The 18,853-nt window shown below is 35.4% G+C and overlaps 1 protein-coding gene across 1 annotated transcript in view; it reads left to right on the top strand.

Annotated features, from left to right (window-relative positions):
* Nucleotides 1-570: 570 nt before the first annotated feature.
* The window catches only part of gsb (paired box protein gooseberry), a 33,004-nt gene continuing 14,721 nt past the window's right edge, over nucleotides 571-18,853 (top strand). Inside the window, exons 1-5 of the mRNA XM_089631508.1 lie at nucleotides 571-578; nucleotides 666-820; nucleotides 9,207-9,371; nucleotides 15,941-16,113; nucleotides 17,058-17,316. Of these exons, the coding sequence (XP_089487634.1) occupies nucleotides 571-578; nucleotides 666-820; nucleotides 9,207-9,371; nucleotides 15,941-16,113; nucleotides 17,058-17,316 (760 nt within the window). The remainder of the gene's footprint in view (nucleotides 579-665; nucleotides 821-9,206; nucleotides 9,372-15,940; nucleotides 16,114-17,057; nucleotides 17,317-18,853) is intronic.

The raw sequence follows: 18,853 nt of genomic DNA, 5'->3' as shown, positions 1-18,853 counted from the left end.
AATAATTTGAATTGGGTATTCAAAAGATTTTTAAACTGGTTGAATGTCAAAGAAAGAAGAGAGATAAGTAATATTCTTAATATCTAAAATTATATATTTTCTTTTTTCTACTCTGTTTCTAATTTCTGATTTTCCTCTTATTTTATTATTATTATTTTTACTATAATATTTATATTTCTTTTTTTTTCTTTTTTAACCACTTATTTGTTTTTATGTAATTAGAAATTGTTAGTTACCAGCCTCAGAACAGACTTTGTCTAGTGAGGAGGGTAAGGAGAAAAATCATGTATGTACATAACTAATAATAAATAAACGCCCGGGTTGCCGGCACTGAATTAAAAAAAAAAAAAATTTAATTCTCCATCCCAAGCTAAATATTGGTGAGTAACATTAGATATCAATATGAAGTCAAAAGCGTGTTTACGCTTCTAATATAAATGGTAGAGTGAAGTAAATTGCTTCACACTTGCATGATTGGTACGGGGAAGTCATATGACAATTCACACCTTTACACAAATGGTAGGTTGAAGTTAAGTGTGTCATTTTCCTTTTCCGTGGTGAAGAATGACGATGAAGATGTATGTGTTATCACCAGCTAGAATGTAGAATGCAGGATTACTCTGCTGGTTTGTACGCGGACTTGACACATGCCTGGGTGAGGTTAGGTCAGCCATATGCCCGTTGCCCGTTGCCCGCTGCCCGCTGCTCGTGTCGGCGAGAACACCAAAGGAAACCACAAGAGAATACCGCCTGACCGACTGCGACTCGCTGTGGATATATGGAGATAGAGAATTCTCTCACACATGCCTGTCGATGTTGCGTAAGGTCGAAAATGAAACGCTTTATGACATTCATTTGATTTTATGTGTTTCGACGTGCGGGCGATATGAGGTTTAGATTAGCTAGGGTTTGGCAGATGCATTCTACTTCTGTAAAATCAGCACAGATCATAATCTAAGATCCATACTTACGCCTTAGGCTCTTTTGTAATGTTCCAATAAACTGTACTACACGCTACAATAACGCCTAGAATAGCATTCCTTACACACCTTTAGGACGTGTAGGAGTAATTGTGAGTTCAATAGTTCTAACAAAAACCGTGATTTTGTCACTGTCCTGGCTTTCGCGTGCAGCCAGATGTGCAGTAAAAAGAGCTCCAGTCAAATTAATTGAAAACAAAATTGGTAGTCAGGCCGCGCATTTCTCAACAGAGGGCGTTGCACAAATCCGACCAAAACAGAAAAAAATAACGACGGCGGAGATTTGAGTAACGGGCATAAAAAGCTCACTAGATCCGAGTTGAAAAAGTGGCGTAAGCGATATACGTTATAGCGTATACCGCGGCTAGCTGCCAGCGGTGGACGCGGTCGAACAGAGAGAACAGCTTGAGATTGCGATGAAAGAGGGAATTAGTGGCAACACAGAATACACGAGCAAAGGCGGCATCGGCACACATCAAAGGCTACCTTCTCTCCCCACACCCCACCCCTTCTCCCAACCCTCCCTCAGCCTCCTCCCCGTACACTCCCGATGCATAGAGATCGCGAAAAATCGGCACGTTTATGGCATTTTTATAATTTCAAAAATATTTTCTGATCCGGGGACAGCGGTGTAATTTGACCGCATAACTTCGGGCAAGGAATGCGCTGGCTGGGATAACAGTCATTAAGCCACCGAGTTTTGGATGATGTCATTAGCGTCTTGGTGGTCATTAGCAGGTAGTTGGGACTTTAGTTTAAAACGAGCCGATTACAATTGCAGCTACTGCATAATGAACAAACTGTTACAGTGCGTGAGAAGACACTGTAACTCACGAAAAACAGTACATACATATCGCTAAGTGCTTAGATCACAAATACAACAATTTTAATCTAAAATCACATCAAAAATAACTTTACATTAGATAGGTACCTCCCACCAATATCATAAATGTATTTTTAGGTCTCGTAAGAATTTAGTGTTAGAATGAAGGTGGTTAAAGGGTTAAACTCCGTCACTCGCCCACCTGCGCTCATCCGTGTGTTGGGTTGGGGGAGGGGTAGGAGATGGGGAAGGGGTTGACCTCTTGGCCCGGAGTTCCAAAGGACCCGGCCGATAGGACCAACACGTCTAGAATTCCTGGCGTGATCGCTCATTTCGATTTAATAGCTGTAAATTAACAATTTATATTAATTTCTAAAATCATGTCTTAACTAAAAAAGCAAAATACCAGCGATTTGCGAGTTGTATCGTCCTGAAATTTGCACACCATCTTCTATCTAGAACAATTGGCTCAATGCAATACTTTTAGCACTCAATAACGTTTACATCATGAGCTGTGGTGCTTTGAAATGTGAATTTATTTATCGCAAAATAAATTCTAAAGTTTTATTGTTCGATTCATTTTTTCTTCAATCTAGGAAAACTCGGATGAAACCGGGTAGTAAGCTAGTACCTATCGAAAAAAGGAGCAAGCTATATAATATTATAAAAATATTGAATTCATTTAAATGTTTTTTGTAGTTTACATTAAAAAATGATTTTTTAAGTACGTAGGTTGAACTACTGTACCTACGTATCTCTTGTACATTACAGTATTTGTTAGATTTTATGCGTGAACAACGTTAACAGTGTAATACATCAATTGCAAAAGCTTCGGCCGTGGTTTGCGGTCCCTGATTGGTCACATTTAAATAATTGGCGTTGTCGGATGATGGTGTATGATCGTGGATGGACGCGCTGCATAGCGGTTCGGATATCCTGCCATGGGAGACCATTCAATCAAATTGCAGACTCTCCCCTGCACTTACTGACCTAAACTGTACTGTTAGAGCCCCGGTACTTGCGCAAGTAGAGTCCGCAACGAGTCTCGATGAATGGTTAATTTATGCTAATATCCATGTTGTATTGTATTACATGTTGGAGCAGTTATACGCGTTGTGGTCATGATCTAATCTGTGCTGATTTTGATTGCTGATATAATATGTTACAGGATCTTTTCAAATAATTCCCATATCTTAACAAACCGATTGTAATCTTTAGAGCACAGACGTCAGGTGGAAATGCTGTCCCTGTTCTACCAGAATTTCAATAAAAGATGTTCCGACGAACTATCGCTTGATCCCTTGTTTGTACATAGATGAAGGGTTTGTTTTTACCACTCGTTGTTGTATTCAACAACTCGACTATGGAACGATTTACCGGCCTCTGTGTTCTCTCCCTCATATAACATACCTTCAAGACCCATGTTTACTTCTTCCTCTCCCCAAAAATACCCTCCACACAAAATCCACAAAGATTACAAAGGCCATGAGCGAAGTTATTTTCCTCGCGGCCTCCTGTGTGAATTTTATGTAAAAAAAAAAACAAATGTAATGCTGCAGAAGAATCCCAATTTTTTGCAGCAAATGCAATTATAAAATAAGATATCCCCAATTTGGATACAGTAGTAGGTATTCGAAGCTAGTTCCTTCCTCTATTTTTGGTGCCCTCTCCTGTCGGAGGTTGGCTATCATCAGGGCAATCTTCACCCTCCAGACTGCATCCCGGAATAACGCTTTACGGAATTGGAAACGTACTAGTCAAGTTGTTTCTGCAACATCTTCCATCAATCGTTCTCTGGATTATCAATTGGTTAATCTGATGTTTGTTGTTTGTCATAATTGGACATTGGATTATAATATGCACAGATATGAATATTTCTTTTGGTACCGTTGTGTGCATTGGAAATTTTTTATGGTAGGCAAATTTTTAGAATAAAATATAATGTTTCTTCGAAAATATTTAATTCCTCTCTTTTTTAATAGAATTTTTCCTGTTCCTTAAAAGCGGACTATCAACTATTTCACACTTGAGCAACTCATATTTCATTGAATTTTTTTGCTAAAATAGGAAAAGAAGTCGAAAAAGGTTCAAATTTATTCAAGGTTCACTAACAAACTAAAAGGCTCCAATATGCACTGACAACCTAAAAGGCTCCAATATGAAATAACAACCTAAAGGGTTCCTATATCCACTAACAGCCTAAAAGGTTCCAATATGCACTAACAACCTAAAAGACTCCAATATGCACTAACAACCTAAAAGGCTCCAATATGCATATAATACGATGTCTAATCATGATATTATTTCCAATTTCGTAAATATTTACGAAATTATTACTATACCTACAGTAGAACAGCTATAACCACTGTTGATTTTTCATATTGTTCATACTGACAGTATTGATCACTTTGAAAAGAATTCCAAATATACTCGTATATCTTAATTCCCTACCTACCTGATTTAATATATTGTGAAAAACACAAGGAATTAAAATATATTTTTTTAATGTTTCAAAACTATCTTAATTAAAATATATGAAATCGAAAATTCACACAAGATAAAAAGGTAACGGTCGTAACTGGGACTCGAACCCAGATTCTCTATTCTTACCGAGACTGGCGTCTCTATCAATTGAGTTATTGAGACCATTAAACTCACTGTGAATCGTATTCATTGATTAAATTCTACAATGAGGTTTATAAGTTTCGATAATTTATCCCTTAATAAGTTCAGTACTACGTATAAAAACTATTTTAAATTTCACTTAGGCCCAAAAGGGCCAATTATTACCTAAATATCGCATATACGCATTGCATTACGTAGCACAAAAATAACTTCTTCATCTCAAGAAAAGGAAACTGAGCAGTTGTGCGTGTGTTTGTGCTCAGGGATCCTTCGTTTTAAAAGGACGAAGATCATAAAACAGGGAAAAACCTTTTTTTGTACTAGCAACACCACTTTCACATTCCTCCCTCATTGTCCGATGTTAACAAGTGTTCCAAAAATACTATATTACCCTATTAATTACCGTTCTTCGTGTTCAGGGATTTCTTTATAATGAAACGAAAACCGGTTTCGTAATAAAGGCATATCATCATTCCTGCTCATAGCGCGTGCTGTGATTAACCGGTCTCCAACACTTTAAGATAAAAAAAAATAGTATCACTAAAAACTAATAAGTTTTGTCCCCTCAGGCCTGAGCGAAATAACTAATCTATCACTTTACAGTTTACACTATTTAGACTGGTATAAACTACAAAGCACGTAGGTATTAATGACCAATATACAGTATACAATATAGTAGGTATTATATTATGTTCCTTATGTAGAATCGTGCCACAAAACACTTGGCGTAATTCGGTCAATCGATGTTAAAAACATGATTGCAAAAATATTTGTCTGAAGGTAACTTACCTGTTTAAAATATAGATTTCACCTTTTGTTCTGTGATTTTGGCCGAGGTAGTTTTTTTAATATTGGCTTGCAAAATGACTTGTGCCCATTATTTATTAACTGCCTCCTTTCCAACAAACTTAGTAGAAACCTGATCAAATCCTTATATAACTTTAGCTGTATGCATTAATAGTTCAATGAATATTATTCGGCCTAAGTTCAAGAGTAAGTTTAATAACGTAGGTAAAGGTTTTTGTTTTGTCACTAACGGCTTTTCTGTATGATTTAAAGGCTTCATACACAAAATACAGAGCTATAATCAATTTCATTGCGTATGAAATTATTGCAAGTTCGTACCGAGCCCAGTTCTTTTCTGTCGTGTTTTAGAATTATTTTATTATTCTATACCTCTCAAACTTACTAATTACGGTTGCAAGTGTTGTGCGTTTATTAGAACAGCGTGAAATCTAGTTCAATGAACTCAAATTTGAATCAATTAATGAAACTGATTGTGTTAAGAATTCAGACAAGCGATAAATTACCTACCAATGATACCTGTAATATTTTAATTAAAAAATAAAATTTTAAAACTGATTTGTCAAGAATTCATACTATTCCGTGTTTTTTTAACTGATGGTAAAAATATAAAACACATTTTATTCTTCTACACTAACTTTGACCAAGGCCGTTAATGTTCGTTTTAACTTTTCTCTAATTCCTTTTTTAAATTCTATTTTACTGAGATGTTTTCACAAATCTGAATCATTATTTCATATTGAATTTACCATATAACGAATACTTCAATAATTATACTCTCATATTACATGTAATTACCTCTCGCATGTGTGCATATCAATTACATTAGAAATGAATAATAATGCCTTCAATTCTCACGTGCACCTTCTCACACATCACTCCACACCGAAACAGAAGCGGCCATATTATAATTTAACCTTTAAATAATAAAAGGCAATTTTCCACCATCATCTAACCCTATCAATAATGATCTCGATTCACACATTCAGTAATGCGGCCATTATCTCAATCACGGAGCTAGAGCGGTCATGGATATCGATAGCCAAGACCTATTAACTGCCTACCCGCTTGGTGCCTAATTCCTAGATGCCTGGACAACAAGGTTCTATCTGAAATTTTGACCAAAGTTGATTGTTTTGCACCAAGTTTCACAAATTTTTCTCTACTTAAAACCCTATCTAAAATATGTAGAAAAAGAAAAACAGTTGAATCTGTTGAACTTAAGTACGTTGAATTTCAAAGCAACAAGGTTACATCTGTTTTTTTTTGCTTAGTTGTTTGGCTAAATGCTAAGTGTTTTCTGCGTAGATGTTCTTAAACATAAATAAAATTCAATTACAATGCATTCTTAAAATGATCTTTTTCATAAATTTCAACACGTTTATATAATTCGGGATTCTAATTTTTAACCTCAATATCTCAGATTCATACGAACGGCAGATATAACTTTGTTGCTCCAAGGGCACGTGATGATATGACTTGTGTATTATTACAGTATTCTACAATTTAAATGGCGTTCAGGTTTTTATTCGGCCTCAGTATGAATGATTTTGTACGGCAGGGGAAATTTCATAGAGCATCCTAGATGAGCGAATTTCATGTCATAAGATAATGAGTTTTTTGTTACTTACGAAAGCAGATCTTTTGCATTAGGTATAGTTTTTGTTACACAATGCTCGTTACGATGTTGCATTCATTTTTTATAATGTTCATATATAATTTTAATTCTGAGTGCTGGTGGTGTATTGATGAAGGGCTGGGTCAGGTTATGTTAGACTTAGGTTTTGGGTTAGGTTAGTTTACTTAATAAGTCGGTTGAATTAATAAGTTAGGTTAGGTTACTTTTGCATTCATTTTTTATAATTTTCAATAGATGACATTATATTATAATAATGTTGGTTGTTGGTTGTAAGTTGATGGAGGGTTTAGTGGACCTGGAGAGGTGGACAGGGACAGGCCGGGAGCCGCCACATTAAACTGACCCATTATATTTTACGACGTCTGTAAAATGTAAAATACGAAATTCACAATGACAAAAGACCTCTATTTTGGGAAAAAGATTTCAGAAATCGTAAAATGGAAGATCCCAGAAAGATTAACAAGTGAAACCCACATCAATGGACAGAGTTGGGCAGAAGAATATTTCCAGATTTTAAAGACTTTTTTTAATTTGGGAGGCGGGTACGGGTACGACCGCCCCGGGAACCATTTATTTGGATAACTAACACTCTGCCGTAGGTCACACCAAGTCAGCTGCGGGTTTGGGAAGACCATTTTCCCTCTCCAGCTGGTATCCCTCGACCCCTCGTCTTGCGCCGTAGCGAGAGGGTTGAATTCATTGTCCGTCACTCCTGTACACACTGATCCCTAGATTCCTACCCACTCCGCATACCCTTTCCTTCCCAGAACTTCATCTCCTTTTTTTGAAGAAAGATTAACATTCCCGGTTTACGAATAAACTGACAATATTTTAAAATCGCCTACCTGCCAATAGGCGGAAAATGTTGCTTGTGTTGTGATGGAGCACTTAGCCAGCCGAGGAATCGAACGAACTACGCCTAGGCCAAACGCGATGTCCACTCAGCCATCGACTGAACCAGTTTCGACCGGTCCTTTCCTTAAAAAAACCCTCACACAGCAAACTCAAAGATGACATAGGCCCTGTAGGAAATTATTTTCCTCGTGGACTCCTGTGTGGGGTTAGTGTAAAAAAGTAATTATTTTTTTAACATATTTTTTTTACATGACAATTGACATATAATTTTTTATAAAATTCGTTTAAAAATAAATTGAAGTGGTATTATAAATATACCGGTGAGCCATTTATAAACTCCCATGTTATTACTAATAATTTATTCTATTTGGTATTTGTTTTAAAGCGTTCCATACTAGTGCAGTATAACTAATGCCTCAGTACATAGAGCGATAGCTAGGTACGGTGTAAAGAGAGCAGTGGTACAATGAGACCTTCGTTACTCACTGCTGAGAGAAAACTGGGTCAGGAACTATTTCCTAAGTCAACGTAAAAGTTTTGGTAGTCCTTATGCAACTATTATAAAATTTATTCTCATAGAACTTTTTGTAAATGTTTTTAAATGTCTCTCCTAAGTTCTTGAGTTTGTATTGTTCCTTCTTTTTTTCATTAATTGTAAAGACATTTAGCATTCAAGTAATGCGTTTTTGTGTTATAGTACACCGTATCAATGTTTAACAATGAAAAAATAAACCAAATTATTACTAGGAAGTGTTTTTTGTGATATACGTGAAGGGTTCTTAACGAAGCTAGAAAATTACACAAATCTATGGCTGAAATTACAGAAAATTAATTAACTCCTACGCATAAAATAATGTAACCTACATGAAGTATGAATAATTTTGATAGGTAAATTCAGACATATACCCTTGTTAATTTTTTGCGTGAGAAAAACTATTAATTAGTGTTTTTTTATTACTCTTCACAAAATATATATTTTGTACGAATTATTATTAACCAATCAATTCGGTTTACAGAAATAAATACTCGTCCGACCTCAAGTTCCCCGCAATAATTTAATAACAATAAAGATAAGTTTAATACGAAAATTAATGCGAACATAAACTCGCCTACCCATAACTTGCGTCAAATCATATTCGCGGCAATAAATCGCTATTCGATTCGATATCTGCGAGAAAAGGAAACACGTTTAATGGCACAACATATAAATTCGATTACAGAAATATGTACACATCCTCATCTCGTTGAAAGTGAGGATAATTGGTTAGAGTTTTTACGATGTTTGGTAGTAGAGCCTGCTGGAACTAGAGTTTATAGTGTGCCTGCCACAGTAACAGCTAGACTCTATACCTAGAGTGGTACTGGATTTTAGCTGTTGGCTTTTGGCTGCTGGCTTCTACTTTTGGCTACTGGCTTTTGGCTACTGGGTTCTGGGTACTGCAGCAGTGAGTTAATGTAGTTTTGTTTTGCATCTCTCGAGGGAGTCCTTCGCGCGGCTCCCGCCCCGGCCCCGCGCCGCTGCCAGTACCCGCCCTTCCCTCGCTGCCCCTGCTGGAGGGGTCTGGACTCTCCCACCTGCCGCTGCAGCTCTCTGACTCCAGGATGGACTCGCAGCACTCACAGGCTCTCTATACTTACGTCGATGGTGAATATTCTTCTTTCATTTCTATTCTCAATTCTCTTTTTTCTTCTTCTTTTAATGATTAACTGTGGGACCATCCAAAATCAGAAGAATGTTGTGAGTATTAAAGAGAAAAGGAAGGCTTGGGAAGTGCCATACTTTTCGGATCTTGTGACTAAGAATAGTTAAAGCCATTTGAATCAAGGATTCGACTTTTTCTCATAAAACTGCCTGTATACGACTCAATAATCTTTGAATTATTTTCTTCGCGTTTTTTTTATGAGTATCACCTCAAAAATGCTTTAGTAGTAATTAAGAACGTTAATTTTATTTCAGTTTCGCGATAAATATGTCGACATAGTCTACATAAATATATAATAGGACAATTATTTTTATTTGAATTTGATATCATTATCATTTTGATTGACTAAAAAGTGTGTAAACTTAGGTGCTAATTAGGTTTGTTTTTTAAAGAAATATAACCACTATTCCACCCTCCTTATAAAACCAATTAAAAGATTAAAAAAAGCATTCAGTCAATGAAAAAAATACGAATAAAAACTTTGTAATATTATTTGTTAATGTGGATACAAATTCGAGGAACATTTTTTATATTTCACACCCCAACTCCTGGGTAAAGATAATTTATCACCGCTATAAAAGTTGGTAAAGAATGTAATTTACAATCTATACTTCCCATTCACCGTGAACTGTATCCGGTCTGGACTCTTGATACAATGCTCTCAATTATTCTCCCCGCAGAGCCTTTTGTGGACTAAATCTAATTATTTAGGTCGAGCGAAAGAAAGAAATATTCATGACTTTTTATATTGTATGCCTTGATAGTTGGTGCTATGAAATACACATAAATTCAATGTGTTTATTAAACTAAGGCATATTTTTTGTATTTCTTATAATGTTGCGTGTTTATTTGTTAGTGTGTTGTGTCTGTTAAGTTTCTTGGAAGTTTTCTGACTAACCATTTCGCAAACCTTTCGGGAGTGCAAGTTCGGTGCTCGGGCGTGAAAAACATTTAGTAATGTGACTCTAATCGTTGGGGCGGTCGCTCGAGCGAACACATCACGGGCTTGCGGAAATCTAGCGAGGAATCTTCTACCGCATATGACCATATGGACACTGGGCTGTAATACACACCACGGCGGGTTCCGAGTGAGTTCTGAAGCATCCCATATTATATCCATACCGAGCGGCGCCTTTATTAACTGAAGGTAGACAGAGCGGCTCCTTCGAAGCATCGAACACCACTTTTTAAATATATCTATTTGAATTTAGAGTTGTTTTTCTTAAATATATCTATTTGAATTTAGAGTTGTTTTTTTCTTAAATATATCTATTTGAATTTCAGGTTGTTTTTTCTTAAATATATCTATTTGAATTTAGAATTGTTTTTTTTTAAAATATATCTATATGAATTTAGAGTTGATTTCTTGAATGAATGAATTTAATGGAATCTTCGAAGTGGAAATTAACCCACTTCCCGATAGCCGATCGAGCTGAAACTCGGCAGATAGATTCGTTGTCGATAACATTGCATTTTATTAACTTTTGAAAGCACTCACTTACACACACAAGCCGACTAATGCATTTCTCTAAAATTGGATGACGTTATAGAAATTTACAGCATTTGATGTACAAAATAAATCTCGGTACCATCCAAAAAGTTTTTGAAGGGAAAAAAATTCAATCCTCAGTCAAAAAAAAAAATCTTTTATTAAAAATAGATGTAAAATAACTTTGATTTTTACGAGTGTGTATGTGTGTATTCCACATTCCTAGATTCCAACATTTTACAAAAATCAAATAAAAAATCTAATAAACTTTTCTATAAATTTAACGATCTTTTCCTTATCTTAAATGTTTTTCTAGCAACATGGACATGTTTTATCGGGTTTGCGCTATTTTACGTACCGTGAAGCGTAAAACAGCGCGCATTGTTTTCTGGTTTTCAGGCTATAATAAAGTAAGATTGCTTGACTCTTTATCAGGACGTGACTTTTCTCTCAATCGACTCGCCGGTGCTAATAGTCGCCTCTACTTAGTTTCTAGTTTCTAGTTTCTTGTCTCGCGGAATCAACCGTGCCGCTCTTAATCTAAATTACCGACTCCTAAAAATTAACGCCGGTTTTTAAATTGGTTTCCGCGAATATTATATACTACCCTATAACTATTGGAAGAAAACATGGTTTCAGTTTGTCAAAACAACCAAAACAAAAGTAGGTACCTACCGATTTTTTTAATTCTATGGTTAAAAATCTTCTTAATATATTAAAATTCCGCCTGCGTATATTTGTTCTCGCAAAACTAGAAAAGTAGCTGACCGATATTAGTTAAAATTTCAAAATTTGTTTTTATTAGTGCCAGGAATATTTAGAGAGTCGTTTGAATGGTAGAAATGGTAGAAATGTCTGATGAGATGTATTAACATATATTAACTAGCTATATGTATAACTAGCTATGTATATATTAACTAGCATTATACTACGAAATCATTCATTGATTATTTATTTAAGCAATTAATTTATTTTAACCAAAAGTCGTGATGTTTAGTTGGTTGTGGTTAACAATATTATAATAGACATATTTTTAATTTGACTGAGAATTGAACCTTCTTTCCCAGGGTCTGGCTCTTAACTGCTGCGAACTTTTAAAATGTCTTTAACTTAAACCGGCATAATACATGTATTTAAACATTATACAGTTTTGAACTCTAGTTTTACTTTGCAAACTTCGAGATAAAGCTAAGGTTCATTAAGTTGGTAGCATGAGGCATCCGTCCTTAATTAATCTCCAATGGATGAAGCGAAGCATGTGGACTCCCGGAACCGCTTCTGGCCAAATGAATTAATTCCCTAGCGGCTCATTACCCGTCCCACCTCTGACACAATCCCTTAATTTGTTTACCAGCAGTTCTTACTTGCCTACTTCAAAAGTAAAACCACATATTCCAAACGAGGAACTGCAGAAATGAAATGACGTTCACCGGTTTTAACTACCATGTGCAATACCTACTGTGGTTTGTCTTCTCATTCTTGGTTTGTAAATTTGTTACGCTTGAAATCACTGCAAACTGTAACATTTTATTTTAGAAGACTTTTAGTAAAACTATTTTTGTTCGTTTGGCGAAGTAAATAAATATAAAGGTAACTATTACATCGCTAGATTGAGCATATTAAAAAAATGAGTTCGGATGTAATGTAATCATTAACAATACTAATTTTATTTCTAATATTTCTATTTTTCATACTGACAATTTGTGGTGGAATTTCATTATACTGATATGACGAAACAATTTTAAATTTTGTTTATTAAAAATAAATGGAAAGAATTTAAAATTGTTTCAAGACATCATTAATTTCGGTTGTGCGTCTGCCTTGTAAATCTGTATTAACTAACTCAAAATTTTTTGAAATTTAAGTTGGTCATTTTAAAAATTGGAACTGATTTTTCATCAATTCCAACTATCCTTTGATTTTTACAGGTTTAAAATTCAAAAACACATAATTCTCATTTTTTCAGTCCCTACATACCTATTAACGAATCTATGCCTCCGTTCTTACAGTAGAAGGTGGTGTAATGGTTAACATAGTTGCCTTCGAAGATTCTTCCGAAGAGTTCGCTTCTCGGAAATGGCGTTTTTTAATGTTTTTTTTTTTTTAAATTTAAAATATGTATTGTTAAAAATAGGTATTTTTCATTTTCATTTCACTTAATTGCCCCCTATCATGAGAAATTTTATATTTTGACTTACGAGGTACATAGATAGATATACGTCCTGATTGTACATTCTTGGAGAATATGCTATAATTCATAAAATAAAGGTAGGTTATTTTATAATTATTTTAATCAGTCGTATCGATAAACATATTGCTTAACAATACACAATAAATTTATTCAATTGCATTTGAAAATAATAGGGTTGCAAAAAAATTGTAGGCTCGCTGCCGACAATGCGATTTGCAATCTCGCCATTATTGAGTTGTTTGGGCAGATTTTCCGCTCAAGTAAACTTTCCTGAAAGCGACTACGTGTGCAGCAAAACGCGATATGTGAGATGTGTGCTGGGTGATGTGTGGTATTCCACACTAGTACCGGGCCACACGCACTCTACCCATCCCCAATACCTTATTTTATTTATTTATTTACATTATTCGTGATCTATGAAGCAAACATGGCTTCACCAGCGCCACTTATGAATTTCTTTCGGTGATATTAAGATGCCTCGAAAGATACAAAGAAAATAATTTGTTTATGAGACTTTGCGTCCAGCTTTTCTACAGCATAATAACGGAATATACCTAGTGAGCTATAGAAAATCATACAAAAAGTTTTTAAAAGCTTGAAGGTATGTAAAATGGATAACACTGGTCAACACATTTTTTGTCCCTTTAACGAAAGTAGCCAAATCTGACTGGAAATTTCACGCTGATTTCAGATATGTGATTAGTTTTTTTCCCTCACGTCAGGTTTTTATGGGTTTTAAGTTTTACTAAAATGTGTATTAATTCATATTTATTCGTGAGTTATCATTGATTATTTTTATATAATATGGCAACACTAGGCTCGAATGTCATTTCCTTCTCTCTCATTTGAATTTTTTCCCCGAAAATATGGGAGATGTCAGTGACGAGCAAGGCGAACGATTTCACCAGGACATTGCGGCTATGGAAAAGCGATACCAAGGAAAGTGGAGTCCATCTATGCTAGCAGACTATTGCTGGACCCTGCAGATAGACTTTCAAGATACTCACAAGCGCAAATCAGGAGCAAAAAAAAATTGAATTAGTTTTGAAATTTTGTTAAGTAAGTACCCGTCATACTATGGAAGAATTATGCTAAAAAACTTTGTTAAATAATAAAAATACCTGACCTCTAAAAATTTTTTTGTTTCCATTTCGTGTTTATGGGTACTAAATACATATAAAAAAAATTAGCTATGCTTAAGGGACTGCACTTAAAAAAATAAATGTCGACCAGTGTAATTTAAACATGAAAAAATGTTAGTGAAACATGTAACAGCAACATGAAATAAAATAGAAACTAAAACAATACTATATGACAAAGCACAAAAACTGCATTACCTACGCTACTATAATTTGTAGAATTGAGCAAAGATTTGATATATAATACGTATAATTCTATAAATGGCGTCAGTAAATATATCAATAGTACACAGAAACTTGTTGCTCAGATCATGCATCACATTGATTAGTAAGTATTTTGATAGTCGGTAGTGTACGTGTTGCTTTGTGCTCTTAGTACGCACAAGGAGTTTAATAGTGGTGAAGATGGCAGGGCTGTCAATTAAGTTGTTATTGACTTCATGTTACTGGTTGTGTAACATGAAGTCATTAACAGGTTAATTGACAGCCCTGCCATCTTCACCACTATTAAACTCCATGTACGTACTAGGAACACTAGGTGAATGTAACATTTTTGCAATACATTCATCGGTTCTATAAAATAATATTTAAAGCGTTCTACTAAAATAAGATGTAGGTATGTACTATTTTGAATACGTACTTACATACTTCAATAATATAATAATTGTTCACTGTGAGCTGTGAGGCAATCTTAACTTCAATAATAGTTTCCTTTTTCCTATTTGAACTCAATTACTCGTACGTACTTAAGTTATTTTATTTTTTACAGAAACTGTAAAAGAAATGAATCGTAATAAAATCGGAAAAATATTATATTATATTATTGGAATATTGAAAACGGAAGGCATTTTTAAGTGTTGCAATAAAATAAACCGGGAAAATTTTAATATTCAATAAGTTTTCGCCATAACAATAGCGCTTTATCGATTGAATAAATGTTTAACGTTTCTTTTTTATTATTTTCACATCGCATTGAAGTCGAACGCGATTATGTTTAGTCAATAGGGTGGAAGGCATCCGATACATCAATATAGAACTAGCATAATGACGGCATTTAGAAATGTAAACCTCGGTGTGTTTATTGAATGATTTGGAAATGTTCAGGTTGTAATAATGGCTTTATACAAAATCTCGTTATTATTGAGTGGCAAAGAATGAGGCATTATCGTGCCATTGTGGCCATCATAAACTATTATGCCCTCTTCGCCAGGATGGTGATGGCCTTTTCATAGGTTTCCGCTTACTTTACTTGACTGAAAAGGAGACTTTATGGCTTTATTATTATAGCCTGTCCGTGGTAACCTGGGTGAGCTCCTGTTGCCCTGTATGTGCATAGTCGGCTACTCAACCAACCACTCTGCCAACAAAGAGATGATTTTTCGTTTATTCCATAGGTCCATCGCATTCTAATTTAGTCTACGTTTAATATACCTCACTTGATTTGCGTTAGGGCAGATCGTTAAGCTTCTCCACAAAGGTAGCATTGTAATACAATCATTCAAGGCGGATATTTTGCTATAATAACCTTATCGAATATTCAAAAGGGATTCTTTTTCTTACATTTCAGCTCATCTTTTAGGTCGTATTTATTCATTTGATTATGATCTGTAGTTGAATTCAAAATGCTTTTTCATTTAGTGTTTGTTGGCTTAACTATTATTTGATTAGAAAAAGATTTCCTTTCTTCGACAGGCCAGGGACGCGTGAACCAATTGGGAGGTGTGTTCATCAACGGGCGGCCGCTACCAAACCATATCAGGCTGAAGATAGTGGAGATGGCCGCGGCGGGAGTGCGTCCCTGCGTCATCAGCAGGCAGCTGCGCGTCTCCCACGGCTGCGTCTCCAAGATCCTCAACCGATACCAGGTCAGTACCAGACAGTAGTCTATTTTGTTGCTGACAGTAATAATATATCTTTCTAAATAAATAAAAGAGAAAATGTTCGTTTGTTCAAAATCTTAAATCTCCGATAGTTCTTCATCGATTGCTTTGAAATTTTGAGGCATCGTTGCATTCGAATACGCGTATCATATGGGTTTATATATACCTTTATCATATATATATATGATAAATAAACGGTGAATTCAAACACATAGGTGACATATATTTATATGACAGGTAAAAATATGCTTTTTGGAAAAACAGGGCCATCGGTTGGATGAACGTGCTTTTTTGAAAAACAGTGGCATATGTTGGACGTAAAAGCAACACGTGTGATTGTTTCTCTATCTGCACAGACAAACTGAGCTACAGCAACGCGTGGTGTGGTAAAGCTAGTTATTAATCTATTTTATTTTCAATTTATTCTGTTTTCTTTTCGTTGTCTTTCTGTTCTATCTTTTTGTTTTTGATTATATATTTTATTGTATCTCAATATGGAATGTGTGGGACTGCACTAACCTTCCCACATACCGGAATAAACACCTTATTATTATTATTAAATAAATGTTGTCAAACGGGTAAAATATGTTAAAATGTGGTAAAAAAAGATCACACGTGGTCAATGTGGTAAATTATGACCTAATACAGTAAAAATGGGAATGTTGTCAGGTTTGGTAAAATGTGGTATGATAAAAATATGCTCAAATTTGTTGAAAAATTTGGGCAACATCTTCTACCAGTCATCAAGTAAATAATATTACAACTTTATTATTGTGGATATATTCACGCTTGAAAAGCATCTTCATTTCTTCAACGGTGGTACTCAAGCTGATGAGTTGGTTACTTTCCAGATGTTACTCAACGTAATGATGATGAATGCTATGTGCTTGACTTCATATTTTTAATGGTCGTTCATAATTTATTAACAGGAAACTGGATCGATACGGCCTGGTGTAATAGGCGGCTCCAAGCCCCGAGTAGCCACTCCAGAAGTGGAGAACAGGATAGAAGACCTCAAGCGACAGAACCCCGGTATCTTCTCCTGGGAGATCAGGGATCGCCTCATCAAGGACGGGATCTGCGACAAGCACACAGCTCCTTCAGTCAGCTCCATCTCCAGGCTCATCCGAGGAGGCAGGAGGGACGAGTCCGATCCCAGAAGAAACCACAGCATCGATGGCATCCTCGGTAAGTCTCAATCACAATAGTATCTTCAACTTATTGACTTAACCCAACATTAAAAAAAAAGTAAAGACAGACATTTGATTATTTATGTAAGGTGACTGATACGGTTCGACAACTGGCTAGTGATATAAATTGCAAAACGCCAACGTTAGAATCGCCTGGGTTCATTCACTCTGAAAAAGTAATTTTACCATGCGCATCGTCTCATTTGTGGTGCACTTTTCGATTGTATAATTTTATCTCTTCTGCGACAGTTGCATAATTATAATTCACTTTCGACGAATAAATTACGATCATTATTCAACCAAAACTTCATCATTTCGGTCAGAAATCCATCGAATGTTAATTGATGTTGTCCAGTTGTGACAGCGGAAGTTAAGTGAGCGAGACTTGTAGAGCGGAACATTCATTTTAATTAACTTTCAATAATAATTTTCCCAGAGAACTCTCAATTCTCTCATCTCACCGCGTGGCTCGCTGCACCGGCATGGCACCGGCACCGCACCGCACAGCCATCAGACACTTTCACGTTCTGCCATCTTACCATTAGACTATTGTTTCTAGATCAAACATCATTATTCCTACCAGACAATCACACTTAGCAAAACAGCATCAACTGCTAAATTCGGTATGATAAATCGAAAGTTTATATTTTTTCAACTGTTAATATTTGATGGAATTCTATCGTAATAAGTGTAATGAAACCAATTTTACACTTTACTTCCCTTTTTAATTTTTTTCTGCCCTGACCGATTTTAGACAATTCCGTCCATCTAACTTGTGTAATTTTGCTTTAAGTATTTATAGAAACATTTTGTCACGATTTTATTTATATTAGGAGAAGGACCACAATTCAGAATTGAAAAGTTGCTATTTTTTACATTAACTCCACACTGAGGCCCTGATGAAAATAAATTCCCTCATGGACTATGTCATCTTTGGGGACGTTGTGTGGAGGGTCTTTTTTAGAAGATGAGTTTGTGAACAAAGCTCAAGATAAGAAACATGAAAATCTGTCCAAAACCGAAGTGTTTTATTTTAATTGAAAAAATAGGTTACCGGATGAAAATGACATTAATATTTATTACTCCAATTAAGTTCAGGAAAATCATTTGTTATCCACCATTGCCATTAAATGTATAAATGCCACAGTTTAAATAAAAATGTACCAGTCTGAAGATGAACGTGATTGTAGGAAACTGGCCCGGTCAAAAAAAATATAAATATTATTATACTTATAAATCGAATGGGTATTTCCACTATCCAGACTCCCAACTCCTGACAGTTTATTATCTGACATTAATGCTGCTGAAATCGTCGCATAATCATTTCATTAAAGATGATACCTGCTTACAATTAGATTCAATGAAAATTGTCCCAACTCATTTATCTACAGCCCACAGCTGTAAATAGCGAAAGGTGTTTTTTCCAATATATCCACGACGTAATTCGGGTTGATCACGCCAGTTGTTTCCTGATTTTCCCGATAAAGTGCAAATCACATACCTGCCACAAATTAGCCGGTGCATTCAAACACTTT

This window comes from Hesperophylax consimilis, chromosome 1 (genome assembly GCF_061612785.1).
Source record: "Hesperophylax consimilis isolate HC1 chromosome 1, BYU_Hcon_1.0, whole genome shotgun sequence".
NCBI classification, from domain to species: domain Eukaryota; kingdom Metazoa; phylum Arthropoda; class Insecta; order Trichoptera; family Limnephilidae; genus Hesperophylax; species Hesperophylax consimilis.
The sequence above is the reverse complement of the archived record's forward strand: the minus strand, read 5'-3'. Positions and strand labels throughout refer to the sequence as shown.